Genomic DNA, 16,409 nt, shown 5'->3' with positions numbered 1-16,409 from the left:
TTCTGTTTTTCTTGTGTTTGGCATGCATTTACTTAAGGTCCAAACTCTGTCTTCATCATGTTCAGGTGATTAAGGGTTACTACTATGCTAGAAAGATTTCCTTGTTCTCTTATCTTTCAGTCCCTCTGAGTTTGGAAACCTAATACATTGGTATACTTAATCCTTTGATTAACATCTGTTTCTGCAGTGGTCCTTGAGAAAGAAATCATACTACCTTGGTTTGTAAATACATGTAAACAACATTTCACATTAACTGCTAAAGAAAAGTCACCTCGATATAATTCAGTGAGCAACCAGCGTGGCTCTCCAGCTCCAAATGAGTGAAGTTGAGGTGTATTTTTTCATCCTCTGGTTGTCTGATAATGTAGATACACTGTCGACTGTTGATAAAAGGATTAGGCCAGAAAGGAGAGGTAATAACCCCTTCACTATCGGTGTAGTTTCCTCCACAAGTTGGATCTGCTGTATTAAGAAAACAAAACATTAGTTGAGATATTTACAACTACAGTAATTCTTTTAGTTTAGCTTGCCCCTGAGCAATAGCTGCAAATCCACGATGCTTTCTATGTTATTAAATTGCAACTGTTAATTACAGACATTTGTCTCCCACTGGCTGTGTCTTAAAAAGGTCACAGACTAATGCTGATTTTTTACTTACCAGCTGATGTTGTATAGACAATGTGAAAACCCTTATCAGTAACTGCATCATCAGAGTGAAAGTGAATCCACGCATATGGCCCAGTGGTTTGGAGTGGGGGTGGAGATCCAGTGCTACAGTATTTACCAAGGACAGAGTCTTGTGAAAGAAGACCATCTCGAATCTAGACAGAATGATAAGTCACCTTTTAGGATTATCCAATGTGTGTCAACTGTGGACAGTACAAACACTCTTAAAGTTGTGATGGGGAGGGGCAGGAAGAAAGCCCGTGGTGGAAGCTCATTATAAGTTCCCTCTAGACACACATGAAATAGAAATAGACCAACCAGCTTAACTGGTGGTGCTCCTAGGAGAGTCATCGCTGGGTTTGTGAAAGGGAAAAAAACAAGTATCAGATCAGCCTTGAACTGTTTTCCTGAAACCACCCTCTGCAGTACTCAGTTATGGAGTACCTGGTACTCTCATTTCTGTGAGAGGGCATTGGTGAAAACTGTTACCTGGCATTTGAGAATAAGGCCCAAGATCACCCAAAAGGTAATAGATTGTACTATAATATGAGCCCGTTAATTTCAGATCCTTTCACCTAATTCTTTTACTTAGGCTGATACTCAGTTGGTCGATATTCAACTAGGAAGCTGGAGACTGAACTTTGCAAGGAAGTGAAAGCTTCCCAGCAGACAGTTGACCTGAATCCCATCCTCTCTAGTTGCAGGACTTCCACTAACTGTGGAATTTCATCTTCTTTTTGTTTTACCAACAGTACCTGAGTGCATTAATGGCTGTAGTAAGTACAAATGAATATTTTGACCCAAGATTTAATATTAAACAGTATACTTCTCTCCACATAAAAAGTTTTGAAATATCTTGTTTTGCAGTAACTTTGCCAAAAAAAATGAAGTCATAATGCACAATTGAACCTTACCTCTAAATAGTCATAACTGCAGTTCTCATGGTGTTCTAGGCTTAGTGTACCAAAGGCAAAAGTAATGAGGAGGCCAGGATTGGTTGAGATGGTCCAGAAACAGTCTCTGTTTACAGGATAGTTACCAGGGTATCCTGGAGAGCTTATTGAGCCGTAAGTAGCTGTTAGCTCGCCACCGCATTCTAACAGAAGAGAGATGTGGAACAACATAGTCTTTAACACTGCACATCAGGTCAAAAGCTGAACTGCAGGCACCCAGAATAAATTCAGAAACGAAAAAATAAACCCAAACAAATAGAACAACTGGTTGCACCTTTCTGTACATTTTATAATTAATTATACAGTTCAGTCATGATTTGTTCTGTGAGAGAAAGATCCTTTCACAATTATAAAGGAAACACTGTGAGAAGAAAATCTTTTTAGATAAAAAAATGTTTTAAAAATTGAATGTACTGTTTTAGATTGGCTTTATAGAAATTCAGATTAATTTTATATATTGCATATAGAGTCTGTGTTTTACCCTAGCACACTTCTGTTTTCATTTTTAAAACTGTTGATTACAGGGAAGGATATTTTATATACACATTGTAAAAGCACCTTCCTCTCCTCATACCAGCTGGGTAATGGCAGGGGCAACTTGGGTTTATATCTAAGTATTGAAGGGATAGCTTGTTTGGTCAAATCTATACCTCTTCCTCTTTGTTTTTTTTTTTTTTTTTGAAGAATAAAAACATCTGTTTTCACTTTTCTGTGTTCATATTTGTCAATTAGTAATTGCCCATCTAATAATGTAAATTGCAAGAAAAAAAATAACATTAAAAAGAGCATTTCAGTAAACATTCTTTGAAATAAAGAAAAAGTTTCACCTCTGAAACTGTTTCTTTATGCCTTTTCTTCACCCCCCTCCCCCCCCCCCCCCCCCCAATGTTTCCTTCAGGATACAAACTAGTCCACATTTTTTTCCTAGACAGCACGCAGAAGACTGGAGTGAGCTTGATGCTGCACAAGATGATTTAGAGTTTCTCTCCAGGAATGCACTTCCTGGAAGAGCCATCTAATTGATGTTACCACAGCACCTTACATTTCTTAATTAGAAGTAGTAAATCAGCCATTTTTCTCCAAAGCTGCAAACGTTGCATTACCTGACATTTCATTGAACTTACCCGGGTCTCGAGAGTCCCACTGAACAGTAAAACCTCCAGCAGTAACGGCGTGATTTGAGTGAAACCAAAAATAAAGGGAATTGTGGGAACTGAAAAGCTCTGCAGGAGGGTTGGAACCACAGTATTTTCCCAGCATGTGCATTGATGCTGAAGCCCCATCGTGGATTTGAAGGAAGTCAGAGTTACAGTCAGTACTCGCCTCCAGATGGAAGAACGGGAAAGTAATATGCAGAATCTAACAGGAAGTAACAAAATAAGTAATCTCTATTTTTCCATCTGCTAAGGTTGTGCAGTAAATCCTATACAGAGCTGATATTATTGTTCACGTGGCTTTGAGAATCTATGTGCTTTGGAGTCATTATGCCATTTCCTGAAGAGTTCCAGGACAGAAGGTATTACAGAATCTTGGGGTCAAAATAAAGGGGGAGAGATCAGAAAGGATTTGGATAGGGAAATAGCATTATTCCTATAAACATGACTGATATCATTTCCTGTGTTTGCTATATACTATACTGAAAGAGGCTTGAAATCAAATCCAGAAAGTTCTATGATCTATTCTATGACTGAAAAATTGTCATGGGAGTTTTGTGCATACAAACCAGTGCACTATAAATACACTCTATATAAAGAGTGACATACACAGCTTCAGGTAAGTTCAGATCCCCTGCAGATGTGCTTTGATATAGCTCTGCTGAAGACAGTAGTAGTGGCTCTAATTCTTAAAGCTGAAGGTATGCTGCATATAGTGTTCTATAAATCACTATCAACCACTAGTTTATAAAACTATGTATTTCATTCCCATGCAATGTCAAAAGTAGATTGAAAAATTTTAATCCCCAGTAAGAAGTCCAGTGCTAAAGGGTGAGCTAACATATCTTTTTATAGTGAATTATAACACAAATTAAATCATTAGTTGCAGATTAGAATCAGAATACAACACTTGAAAAATAATCCTTAAAACAATTAAATATCTCTATTGCATAAAGCTACTGATCACATGAATTCAGCAATCCACATTTCTATAGCTCAGAAGTGAGAAACAGAAATTTGCTCTGGGATCACTTAACTTACCAACTAACTGTGGAGCCAATCAGAGCAGAGCTTTTTGAATAGCTGAAGACAGAGCCCAGTCTAAAGGAGTGGATGACAGACACCTTCCCTAGGTGATGGCAGATGATGCCAGTTCTGACAAATTTATATAAAATGATCGGAGATCTCTTATGTTTCCTTTAGTTGATTTTTTTTTAATGTGATTATTGTGAGAAAGAATAAGTTGTGATCCTCAGCTTTACAATAAAAACCTTGAAAACGTAGCCCATTTACGTTCTTACAGAGCCTGAAGGTCTGTAAGAACGTAAAACTTGTGACATATTTGTGAATACATAACATAAAGATGGTCACATCTGCTCTGTTGAGCTGAGGCTCCTGCCGAGTGAGGGTTTCTTTAACTTGAACTCTATTTTACCTTGTTGGAAGCAGTTTGAATAACCCAGGCACAGCTGACCCCAGTATCATAGTGCTGGCTGCTCGGGTTGTTAGGGTAACTGAAAGTGCCCCTGGAGCCTGAAAGATACCCTCCACAAGCTGCAGAAACAGAAAATTAAATGGATTAATTCATGCTATCACAGTACAGACTCAAACAAAACTAAACTTTCTAACATATGTTTGGCTTCCTAAACGTTTAAAACAAAGATGAAAGATCTTTTTAATAAAAGACCTCGGAATTTCCTCTAAAGTGAAATGACATTAAAAAAAAAAAAAAGAAAGAAATTACTTCCTGAAAGAAAAGTAGTTCCTGGAAAACGGATACAGATTTTTCAGCTGAGTCACAAGTTCTACCAAAAGATGTTGGTTCTGCCTCAAGGAACCATCAATAAATTCTCATTTCTGGAAGGCTAACTCCAGATTGAAATCCCCAGTTCTTCCATCTACATAAATAACGTTTTGAAGCTAACATGATACAACATTGCCTTTCTCAGTAGTGGTGCATCATAGAAGGTATCCTTCAGATGCTTCATTATCCTGTATATAATCTTGGGTCAGATATCTACTGCTGATTACACCTCTCATGATATACCATGGTCTCTTCTCTTACTGAGCCATTCAGTGAGTTGGGGCAGGAAATCCCAAACAGCTATGGAAAAATATATCCATAAAGCACCCAAATACAGCGTACATAGAGCTGCAGCATACAAGCAGCAGCTGTGGTTTAACATTCAGATGACAGTAAAGCAACATTCAATTCTCAGTACACTGAAATGAAGATTTCATATTGAGGGAATGGTAAAAAAAAATTTTGTTTGAAGTTTCCATTTAAAACATCTCACAATTTCTCAACCAGATTCAAAATTATCATGTAATAGAATGTATTACTTTCCCTTTCATTAAGAAAGGAAAGAAATATTGATGCATTACAATTTGTCACTTGATGTAAATGATAAAAAAATCACTTTATATTATGAATTGTTAAAGAAAAAGTATTCCATATGTATATCCTTAACAACAACAACAAAATCCAGTTTAGAAACATAAGGGAAAAAAAGAGCTCTAAAATAGTCTAGATTTCACAGTGGCTGAGTGAAAAGTTCACATTCCAAATTCTGTGAAAAGTTAATCTGCTTTCTTCACATCAACTTGCAATAACTATGAGCCATCTGACAGATGGATGCCACAGGGACGCTCACTGGAATGCTGTCCTGACTTTATTCAATTAAAGTTATCAGCAAAAAACCCAAAGCAGATTAACAGATATTGAGATGAAATTGCACATGCAGTGCAATAAAGTCCTGCTATAAAACTCCAACTCCTTTTCATGAATAACGTTACTGATTTTGTTGTTGTTGCTTTCTTCAAAAAGCTTTTCTAGCTTTTTATATAAACTAAAAGTGTTTGTTCTGCAACAGATGAAGTTGTATGCAAGGAAGAGAAATATTGCTACATTCTTGTAAGTCTTTCCACCTTATATCAGATTCTCTTTACCAGCCAGCTTACTGGACCGCTGCTCAGGAACAGGAATCTGATTTTAGGATGCCTGGGGCCCAGTCAAGGTCAGTAGGCCTGCTACTCCATTATTACACTCCAGTGGATTAACATAAAACAGCTGTAAAGAAATATTAACTCCAAGAGACTTTGGATCAGGACCTGCAGTCCGCCAAGACAAGGTTGTTGTTGTTTTTTCCCCCTCTCATAACTTTATTCTTAAAAAATAAACCGATCACATAGAGCAAGCATTTACAAGCTGAAGCCTGGCATTTGTTTCAACTGAGGATGCAAGTCCCTGATGTACCTTGCTGGGCAGTCTGGCACTGTGGTCCTGTCCAGGCACTGGTGCACTCACAGGTGTAACCGTTGACACCATCAGTGCAGCTTCCACCATTCTGGCAGGGGTTGCTAATGCATTCGTCAATGTTCTCTGTACAATTAGAGCCTGTCCAGCCTGCGTTACACAGGCAGAAATATCCAGAGGTCACTGCCTGCAGATATAAACAAATGCAATAAAGCTAATGAGCACGGGTCACCTAAAAGAATCAAGGCAGTCAGTAGAAGAACTGATATTTACAGTTACTTTACGTGGAGATTCCAGAACAAAGAAATCATTTAGAATGTAATGGCTTTGATGGTTAGTGGTGAAAACCAACATAAAGCCACAGCCTAATCCAATTACCTAGCTCTGTTTTTTTCCTTCTATCAAGTTATTTATCTGCAGAGGTCTTTCTTTAGAAAGTTGAAGTCTGTATTCATTCAGTCATTCAGGAAACTGTTTGGCTTTGAAATGATCACTTTAGAAACAAGACAATCATGTTATCTAAAACTTATAAACAGCAAACCAAGTGACAGTGGCTTACAAATCATTTCTCTCAAGCCTGTTCTCCTGGAAGTCTGCACTGCAGTTACATTGGCTGTTACTTAATTTTAACCCTGAGGGTTGGTAAATAGGAACACTTTCACTGGCTTCTCTGTATTATTCCTGTCTCTTTTCTATTCATTTTGTCTCAACCTTTATTACTTCTTGTACACAAGTTTTTCCACATATCTAAATTGTTTTAATTTCTTATGCCCTCTTTCCTCGTATTTCTTGCTTTTTAGATATACTTTTAACAGGTAAAGCAGAGTGCAGTATATCAAGGCCCTTACTAACTGCCATCTTTGATGCCTCACAATCAATATATTATAATGGATGGAGGGAGGTGGGGAGATCATCTCCTTTAGAACAGAAAATGAGAAAAGGGAAATGCAATAATATCATATGGCTTGTTTCCACCCATTTAATGATTGTTTCCAGAATCATTAAAAGGAAGAAACAACACGGACAAACATGATCAGACTCTACTTGAACAACAAATGTACTATTTGGAACATTTCTACAAAATCATCATCATAAATATCGTCTGCAATAGAAGAATCCAAATTCCCAGATCCACAGCACAGACTTCCCTGAGCACAGAGGACTTCATTCAGTAAACCAAATACCTTTACAAGATCCACATGGACAAACTAAATGTTCCCATGCACGTTGACCAAATTCACACCACCAATCAGTAAAGGACAGAAACACCCAACTCTCCCCAGCCAGCACCAGCATTCCCATCACTGTTCTGGGGTACCAACATTCCCTCCTCTAAGGCAGCCTGATTAGTGCATCCTGAGACCTTCTCAATTTTCTCCAGGTGTATCTGCTGATCTCTCACTCTCCACTGACTTTGCCTCATTACCTGTAGTGTGCCTGCACTCATATTCCAGTCTCAATCTCCTCAGCGTTAGCAATGGTAATTTCATAACATAGTCACTGTGAGGAGTCCAGCACTTACCAAGCACTGACCATTTGCACAAGGGTTTTGCAGCTGACAGATATCAGTAAGAGGAGAGCACCCGTTTGGCCCATATCCACTTCCAGTGTACCCAGGTGAGCACGAACAAAATGGCATTAGTCCTTGGGACACAAGAGGGGAAAAAAAAAAAAGAATATAATTCAGTCTTGTTACAGTGACAATACTAACCATGACAGTAAGGGTCCTTGACATTTTGAAGCTGAGACTTCATATATTCTAAGTTATTAGATCTGATTTGATCTTATTTTGATTCTTATCTAATTTTGGTACCTGCCCCAGTCTGTATCCAGTTTGGTTAGGGAAAGTTTCCTGGTGTTAGTACCTGAGACTCCAAAATTAATTTCATGGGAAGTGTTGGAAGTAGTCAAAGAATACTTATGGGAAAGAGAAAAATAGTTAAGGCAGCTGAAAGTAGAAAATGGTGACAACCTTAAGATGTTGATGACTGAATCTGCTCTATGGTGTGAAGCCTCAATCTGTTTCTGTCAGTGTTTGTAGGAAGGCCTGCTGGCTTTACCCAACACACCTGTTTGCCCTCTTGAGGAGGACAAAACTGACTGTGGAGAATGGCTCACAGTGTAAATATGTTGCTACGAAGTGGATTCCTTGAGACACTGGTAATACAGTCTGTAAGAGAGCGTCATACCTGGAGTAGAGGTACAAGTAGCTGATGGATGGCACCCTCCATTATTTATCGAGCAGCTATCAACCTGGGTACACGTTTGTCCATCACCCTCATAACCTGTACAGAGGTAAATCTTAGTCTGCAACAAGCTATGTTCTCTGTGCATCAACAGCAAAACAAGCATCTGATGAGAAAAGACCCTAATTTATGTTGTAAAAATCACAGTCAGGGCAGTTGCCTCCGCAGCCAACCCTTAAACAAGGTCTGGAAAGTCCTCCTGGTCACTCAGATGCATTGTATGTACCTGAGTGCCTCTGGGTTGGCCCTGCCTCCCCCAGGTGCTCAATCACTGGTTCAAGCTGTGATTTAGCATTTCTGCTACAGCTACCCTACCTATACTTCTGCACCGAGCCACCTCCAAGCAATTCAAGGCCTCCTGCTTGCCAGAGCTGCCCTTAGGTTATGAATACAATGTCTACTTCCTCCTAGGAGGCTCAGCAGGACAAAAACGCTGAGGCACAACTGCACAGGTTTGGTCCACTGCACCATATCAAGACTAGCCTGAGGACATGTTGCCAGCATGGTGATAGCTTTTCAGTGCCCACTAACAGAGCCTTCACTATCTGTAGTCTGCTGCTATTTAGATAGCTAATTGGAAGGCCAATTAGAAACACTTTTTCCTGCTAGTATTTACTTTATTGATTGCATGCATCTCATAAATGCATTTTAAGCCATAAGCCACAGTGTTTATGGACGTTAAGTCACCACTTCTACTAGTTAACCTGTACTGCAGTGGAAACACTGCTTTCTTAGCATTCAGAGCATGACAAACAATTATCTAGGCTTACAACAGACAATACTGCTGATTTATGGCACACAGGATACTCTTTCAATTAATATAGACAATGAAATTACTATCCTAATCATGCAGTGCCTGTCCCCCCCTTATTTTTTTTTTTTTCCCCTCCAAAGGAAGAACCTTGTAAAATCAAGGCTTTGACGCTGCCTACTTGGTACAAGAGAAACATTTCAGATGGTGCATCAACAGACACGCCTACTCTACACAATGTTAATAAATAGCTGAAGCAGTCTGAAGGTTCACAGATTCTGCATTCAGTATTACAGCGTTGTTTTGTGTATGTTAAAACTGGCCTACAGCTTTTTCGGCATATAATAAATTAGGATCAAGCGCGTTGATAAAACTACAGGAAGATTTTAAATGGTGAAGAGTCATGAAATTAATCCAGTATTTTACCTGGTGGACAGACTCCACAGCGGAAGGATCCTATTGTGTTGATACACTGAACCATTGGTGCTGTTGAACAGCCTCCATTATCACTTTCACATTCATCAATGTCTTGGCAACTGTAGCCGTTTCCTTGCCAGCCTAAAAAGAAGTAAAGGAAAGATATGAAAATAAAAAAAAAAAGTGTGACTTTCTTAATTGATCAGATCTTTTCTTAGAGTAGAAAAAGATGATTTTTGAATTTCCTTTTATTAACATAAGGGAAGACCTGCTCCTCACATAAACAATGATAATTAAGGCTGGTCTTCAAAATAGGTTACAAACATAACAAAGTGGAGGTGCATGTGCAAGTATGCTTTATTTTAATGATATTGTAGATATTTCAGAATCAAACACAGTTCATTTAACCTAAAGAGGTAACAATTCTGGTCCAGTGCATACACGTAAAGTTCTCAGCAAAGCTTCATTATAGCTGTGGTTAAATACTTCAAACACTCTTCCTACATCACTCCTGTACATACAACATACCTGACTTGGTAAAACAGACCACAGGTTTTATGGGTTGAAGGGATAATTAGATTTTTGTTGCCTTAGGGTAACGGACATATTAACACGAAGCTTGTCCTACACATGGTGGGTAGGAGTCACCTTACCTATTCCAGTCTAGTCGTTCGGAGCTGTAATGCTGTAACACGTAAGAAAGCACAGCAACAACAACAGAGCAGCAAAGTCCTAAGCTGCAGTAAGTGAAGACTTGCTCAAAGACAGAAACCACGAGGACAAAAATAGAGGAAAGAATCTGCTTACCTTCAGAACACCTCAGGTACACAGGGATCTCCAGCAAGATACCCTTGCCTCCACAGCCAACCCTTAAATGAGATCTGGGAAGGGGTAGATCCTGGCTCCATCCCTTCCAGTCACTCAGATGCATTGCATACACCTGAGCTCCCCTGAGTTGGCCCTGCCTTCCCACCAGGTGCTCAAACACTGGTTCAAGCTGGGACTTAGCATTTCCACTACATGAACTCTCATTAAAATCAGTGAAAAGAAACAGGTACTTTAAGAACGTAATTTGTCAGACTTATTTAGATGTCCATTTAAGGATGGGATAAATCATGCTTTCAAATCCACCTTCCATGTTATGCAGATAAGACATAACCTCTACACATTTATTCTGCAGAATACAGATCAAATATCTTCATGGAATCACTCCTATGTGTATCTTCAGTCTGCTTATGACAGCAGTCCTACCTACTGCCACCCCTCCCAGCGTGAGAGCAAGGAAAGACACCATACCTGTGGGGCAGGGATCACACGAGTAGGAGCCAAGTGTGTTGTGGCACTGCACACGTGGATTCTGTGAACATGGAGGGTTTGGAAGGCTGCATTCATCTATATCAGCACTGCAGGCAGGGCTGCCAGGAGGGGACATCCAGCCAGTGTCACAGATACAGTGGTACTTGGGCTGCCACAGCAAACACATAGCGCATATTTCGGAAATGAAAGCCAAGAAAAGGGTATGAGTTCATTTTATAAATCATCTTTTAAACTACAGCAAGAAAGCTTTCAGGCCATTGCATGGTTTGCACATTTTGTTTATGGAACTGCTTTGATAGTGCTCTTCATGTATTCCTCTTTCTGAATTTAACTATTTAGATAGTGGAAGGAGCAGCAGGCTCATTCATTATGATCATCAAAGAAACCTTTAATTTACCCCAGGTCTTCCAGAGAAAATGAACAGCAATTATGAACTGTACATAAACATAACTAAAATTCATCAACTTGCTTTGTATATCGGGTAAAGAGATCAGTGTAAGCAACCTGAAATCAGCTTGGCTGTCTTCTTCTAAGCGAAGTTTTCAGTAACCTGCAATGTGCCGAACTGACATTAAATTGTAAATATATACTTACTATAATGACAACAATTTTCTCTCTTCCAGTCTTTGCTAAAGGCCAGATTTCAACATTTACCTAGCTTCAGTCCAATTAAACCTAATGGGAGCTTTATTGTCGACTGACGTAGGAGCAGACACTGTTAAGCCAACACTGGATCCTTCTGAAAAGATTTCTCCACAAAAATGGGCAGAAAGCAACTAATGGGGTGTGAAGACTTTTACAAATTGAGAAAAAATTATGTTAGCACAAAGAGTACTTGGTGTGTCTGGAACAGTGCATGGGTGTATAAGAGTGCTAAGGAGCCCAGGTCTGCCAGAGTAGTTCTGGAGGGCTACTCTGAGTGGAAAAAGCCAAAGCTGGCATATTCCATCCATCCCTTTGGAGGGAACGCCTTGTACCCAGATTTTCTCCCCAAACAATTGTCTGGGTTGTTGCAGAAGGGCCTTTCAACTATATGCTTACATTCACCCAGTGCAGACACTTGGACTGCTCAGACTTAGAGTCAGAGTCAAATGGATGGTACTGAGCACCAAACACAGGCAGTAGCCACCAGACCACCTGTCAGTGTTCCATTGGTATTGCTTTTCCCAAGGAAAATAAGAACCACGTTTGTACTTCTGAAAAATTTAATTAATAAAATATTCCAGCAACTTCATATTGCTGCATATCCAGCACTCCCCAAATACTGAAAAGCAAGAATATTATGTTTTGAATGACACTTTGGCTACCCAAAAACACTTCAACAAGTATCTTTAACAAGACACAAGGCATTTTCAGTTCTTTCTGTTATTCTTGGGACATCAGAGAGATTAGGTTATTTTGTACAGTGGCATTTCTTGGTGTATAATGAAATGTATATTGCTCCTTACCTTGTTGGGGGTGTCTCGTTCTGCATCAACACAGGTGCCATGCTCACAGAGTGTCTGAGATCCGCCCTGGCAATCATCAAACTTTGAGGCACAACGGGGCCCATAGGTTTCTGGAGTACAGGAGCAGCTAAAGGTGAAAGAAGGCAGAAAAATATAAATGTTATCCTTGTATAGCACGTAAAGACCACATATTGCCATAGCAAGGGATTAGTCTGCACACAATCTGCACTCTTTGTGTGATGTTCCTCACAAAATCCCTGTGTATTTCACAGTGCTGACAGTCCCATTAATAACCTTGCACAGCGGCAAAGCTGTCCAGTAGGATCTCAGGAGTCATGTAGGACTTGCATGTCCGTGGCTGATCACAGCATCTTGCCACAAACACAAAACCAGGAAAAGAGAGATGTCTAACACAAGGCTTCAGCAGAACATGAGCCTGGAAGTTTGCACTTCAGCCAGTGAGCACCTAAAATTTGCATTTCACTTTATGCCCTTCGTATGTTGCCAGCTGCCTAAAGCTCTACCACTAGCAATATATAGACATGCTTTGGCATCAAGGCTTGGTGCTTATCTCCTATCTACAGTGCTCAAACTCCCTGCCCAAAGAGCATCCCTACTCACCTTCCCAGGCTGTCATTCCTTGCACTCCCACCGAAGCAGGGCTGCGCCAACTACAGCTGACACCACAGCTTTATCTTCTTCACCCTGCAGGGCCCACCTTGGTTACAGCATTGCACAGACACAGTGAAACTGGAACCAGGAGTTTTTAAGGTAACTGTTCCCTTTTCTCCGGCCCTTAATTACCACATGGACCAAATCTGAGAATCCAAAATACCACGGAATGGGGCAACAACCTACAGAAGGCCTCCAATCACTTAGCTGACGTCTTTTAAAAATGAAACTGAGACACTTACTTGGATACAAGTGGTGTGCTGAGGTGCCTGCTCCTCACACAGGCCCTTACACACCCTTGGAGTGACTTATTAATACGCTGTGCTATCCTTGTCAGAGTATCATGTGCTGAGCTGAAAAGGCAGTGTGATAAGCCAATTGCAGGTAACTAAACTCTGCACTCAGGACAAGCGACCCTGATGAACTTCGGCTTAAAAATGTCACAATATCTTAATGCTTGTCTGCAGTCTGCTGTACTGCAAAGCTGCATTGTAAGAAGCAGCAGATACGCACTGTGAGTGTAGCAGATCAGCCTGGGCATGCAGAGAGGTGGCAGGCAGGGAACCAGAGCAGCCCTATGTGTTCAAAGTACAGAGCCACACAGTCGGATCCAAAGGACACAGCAGGCAGAGGCTCTGAAGGAGGAGGAGTGCAGCACTGTCTCCTGCTTGGTCTGGCAAAGGTTAATCCCTTCCCAGTTTGAAGCTGTTCAGCTTTGAGAAGCAGGTCAGGCCGCAAGGAGCTTCGGCCAGACGGCAGAGCAGAGCTGTGTGGCACTGTGCTGGTCCCGTCCCTGTGCTAACAGCACATCCTGGGGAGGCACCACTGTGCTGATTACCACACAAAAGTCCTGTGGATGTGGTGATCCTCACACCTATCATCCAAATAATGCAGTGTTCCTATTGCGGTGCTGACTGGGGAAAGCATTTCCATGAGACCTGCTTCTTCCCCATCCCTCAGTGCTTTCCTGTATTAGAGCTTGAGGCCTGTAACTAAAGGACCTGACCAAGGAGGGCAGAGTGCATTGCCCTCCATCTGATGGCACAGCGCTGCCCTTCACCTGGGGTTACCCCTGGGGACTGTGGAAAGTTAAATATCATCATTTTTTTTTACCCGTGGTGTGTGACTGCAGCAGAGCAGGAGCAGGGCTAGGAGGGTCACTGGGCCCCACAAATACCAGCCACAGTGCACTGTCAGAATGCATTTAGCATCTGAGGAGCACTCAGAAATGAGTAAGGCGAGACGTGGTTGGAGACCGGAAAGACAGTACAATGCAGGTGAAGAAAGGGTAGACCAGTAATCCTGAGGGTGCAGTGCGAAAACAGCAATATCACAATTTGTATGGCTTACAAAGGGGTTCCCATTTGTGTGAAGTAACAGTGTAGTTTGTAGGAATGGCACAGGGGAATGGGAACATTACAGGAATCATGACTGAACGAACACACTGAAAACACTTGAGAGAAGAGCAAAGGGTTTGTCTATCAAACCTTAATGTAATTACACACCTGTACACTGCTAAGCACAGCAAGGGACAATAAGCAAAGGCAGGATGCTTTGTGTCATTTCCTTGATAAACATCTGCGTAGAGGATGGCTGCAAAGAAGCTACAAAGACCCTTAAAATCAAAGCAGAGCAGACATGCAGCCCCACACGGTTGGTAGCATCTCAGCAGGCTCTGTGCCACTGCGAAGCGTGAGGAGCTGCGTGAGAATTTCCTTTTGGGAGGTTACTCCAAGAGCTGACAAAGCCAGGCTTATAAGCCGGTCTTATGCCAAGCAAATTTTTGTGGGTGCGAAAGCCTTCGTGCTGAAGCTGGGGACTGACTGCTTTGCAGAAGGCTGTGGCTTGCTATCCAGCCACTGCACAGAGAGCACTTTGTATTACATCTGAAAGTTGTTTATCACATTATTTGCCAGTATGGAAAACAAGATGCAGGGCGCTCGTGCCAGCTTGCCCTGCAAAGAGGAGCATATTTCTCAAGGAGCTGAACAAGGTCTGCCTCTGGCTGGGCACAGCTGGAGGAAGGTGAGCTGTGGGCCCAAGCACCCTCCTGGCCTGCCTGCTGCAGGCAGCACCTCTCCACCCTTTGTCTGATGGGAGCTTTGCCTATTCAGGAGCCATCCAGCAACTCATAGCCTCGTGGGGCAGAGCTCTGCTCCTGTCCACCTCCTCCATTTTCTCACTCCTCTCTGTCTCATGGGCAGGTGATAAAGGAGGGGTGATAGTCTTCATTCCCAGTGTGGTTGTGTGACAAACCTGGTCCTTGCTGCCCTTTTTGTGTCAAAACTAGTAATAGAAACACATCAGTGGTGCACTTGGCTGTACAGTATTAGGGATTTTGTGGTCTTTCAGACTGAAATGGATTATAGTGCACAGAAAATACAGAGGCGTATTTCTCAAACTTGTGCTGCAGATGGGATAGATGTTACAAACATAGCAGGGTTTTGTATAGGATTTTAGTGTATGGTTTTGAAAAATTACCTGTAGCTGCCTGGTGTGTTCACACAAGTGGCTCCATTCTGGCAGCCCAGCGCTGTTCCAGCATAAATCTGGCATTCATTAACGTCCTCTGAGCAGCGGAGGCCCTAAGGTGAAATGGAACACCAGTTTATTTTCCAAGTAACAGAGAAATGAAGCAAACCATGGAGCCAAGGTTTAATATAGTTTCCAAACATACACAAACCACGGGCTGCTATCAACACAGCTTCCCTTACGAAGCATTGTAACAGAGCTCTATTGTTCAGCTGAGCTCTACAATCTCAGCTATCAGTCAGAAGAGGGATGAAATATTTCAGATGTCTGCTGGACAGCATATGGACAGTTTAGTACTGCCACCTCCCCCCCCTTTCCAACTAACTAGCAAAAGGCTGAGAAAACTTTATTTCAGGCTGTTTTTATGAGGAGATGCTGTTTCATCAGGACAGAAAGCACATCAATTTTGACCCCAATCTCACTGGGACAGCTTTCAGGCTGAGTGCCTTTGAGAAAAAATGGAACCGTTCCATCTCCAAATGCATGTAACAGCACCATAAAAGCCTTTGCCAACAAGGTCTTTGGATTTCGAAAACTCGAGATGTGATTGATTACTGACATCCCCATTTGTTTTACTTCTTCGGGCTTCAATAAACGTCGTTCCCTTCCCCCATTCCCTCCATATGATTGGTGTCATGCCAGCAGCAGGTATGCAGTTCAGTTGTCCTGCGCAGCAAGAAATGAAGGCATTCTACGTTGGACCACCACGCACCACTGACTTCATGGGACATCACCTGTGTGTAACAGCACAGGGTATGGCCCTGTGGCTTGGGCTTCCACCTTTTTGGGGCCAGACGTCATTATTGTTGAGAATCAAATGTATTGCACTTAAACCAGGTGATGACTCTGATATGGTTATTTTGCTATTCAGTATATATCACCCCATCGCAAACGATCTCAATACATACCTTGTCATGACTGCGCTAAGCCAAGTATACCCTTGCAGTTAAAATACGTCACACATGTCACACACTCAAGCTGAAGACACACACCAGGA

The 16,409-nt window shown here is 41.5% G+C and overlaps 1 protein-coding gene across 4 annotated transcripts in view; it reads right to left on the bottom strand.

Moving 5' to 3' along the window:
- CUBN (cubilin) overlaps nucleotides 1-16,409 on the bottom strand; it is a 138,257-nt gene that overhangs the window by 118,753 nt on the left and 3,095 nt on the right. For 2 of the 4 annotated variants that reach the window (XM_040695519.2, XM_001235155.7), the window contains exons 6-17: nucleotides 15,362-15,465; nucleotides 12,209-12,335; nucleotides 10,740-10,908; nucleotides 9,453-9,584; nucleotides 8,219-8,314; nucleotides 7,552-7,673; nucleotides 6,030-6,216; nucleotides 4,209-4,327; nucleotides 2,744-2,978; nucleotides 1,581-1,762; nucleotides 659-821; nucleotides 272-462 (exon numbers count right to left, since the gene is read on the bottom strand). In XM_040695519.2, the coding sequence (XP_040551453.1) occupies nucleotides 272-462; nucleotides 659-821; nucleotides 1,581-1,762; nucleotides 2,744-2,978; nucleotides 4,209-4,327; nucleotides 6,030-6,216; nucleotides 7,552-7,673; nucleotides 8,219-8,314; nucleotides 9,453-9,584; nucleotides 10,740-10,908; nucleotides 12,209-12,335; nucleotides 15,362-15,465 (1,827 nt within the window). Of the gene's footprint in view, nucleotides 1-271; nucleotides 463-658; nucleotides 822-1,580; nucleotides 1,763-2,743; nucleotides 2,979-4,208; nucleotides 4,328-6,029; nucleotides 6,217-7,551; nucleotides 7,674-8,218; nucleotides 8,315-9,452; nucleotides 9,585-10,739; nucleotides 10,909-12,208; nucleotides 12,336-12,829; nucleotides 12,914-15,361; nucleotides 15,466-16,409 lie in introns of those variants that run through there. The other 2 variants (XM_046934912.1, XM_040695520.2) reach the window with 2 other exon arrangements.

The sequence above is a fragment of the Gallus gallus genome, chromosome 2 (assembly GCF_016699485.2).
Source record: "Gallus gallus isolate bGalGal1 chromosome 2, bGalGal1.mat.broiler.GRCg7b, whole genome shotgun sequence".
NCBI lineage: Eukaryota > Metazoa > Chordata > Aves > Galliformes > Phasianidae > Gallus > Gallus gallus.
Note: the sequence above shows the minus strand (reverse complement) of the source record. Positions and strands in the feature narration are given on the sequence as shown.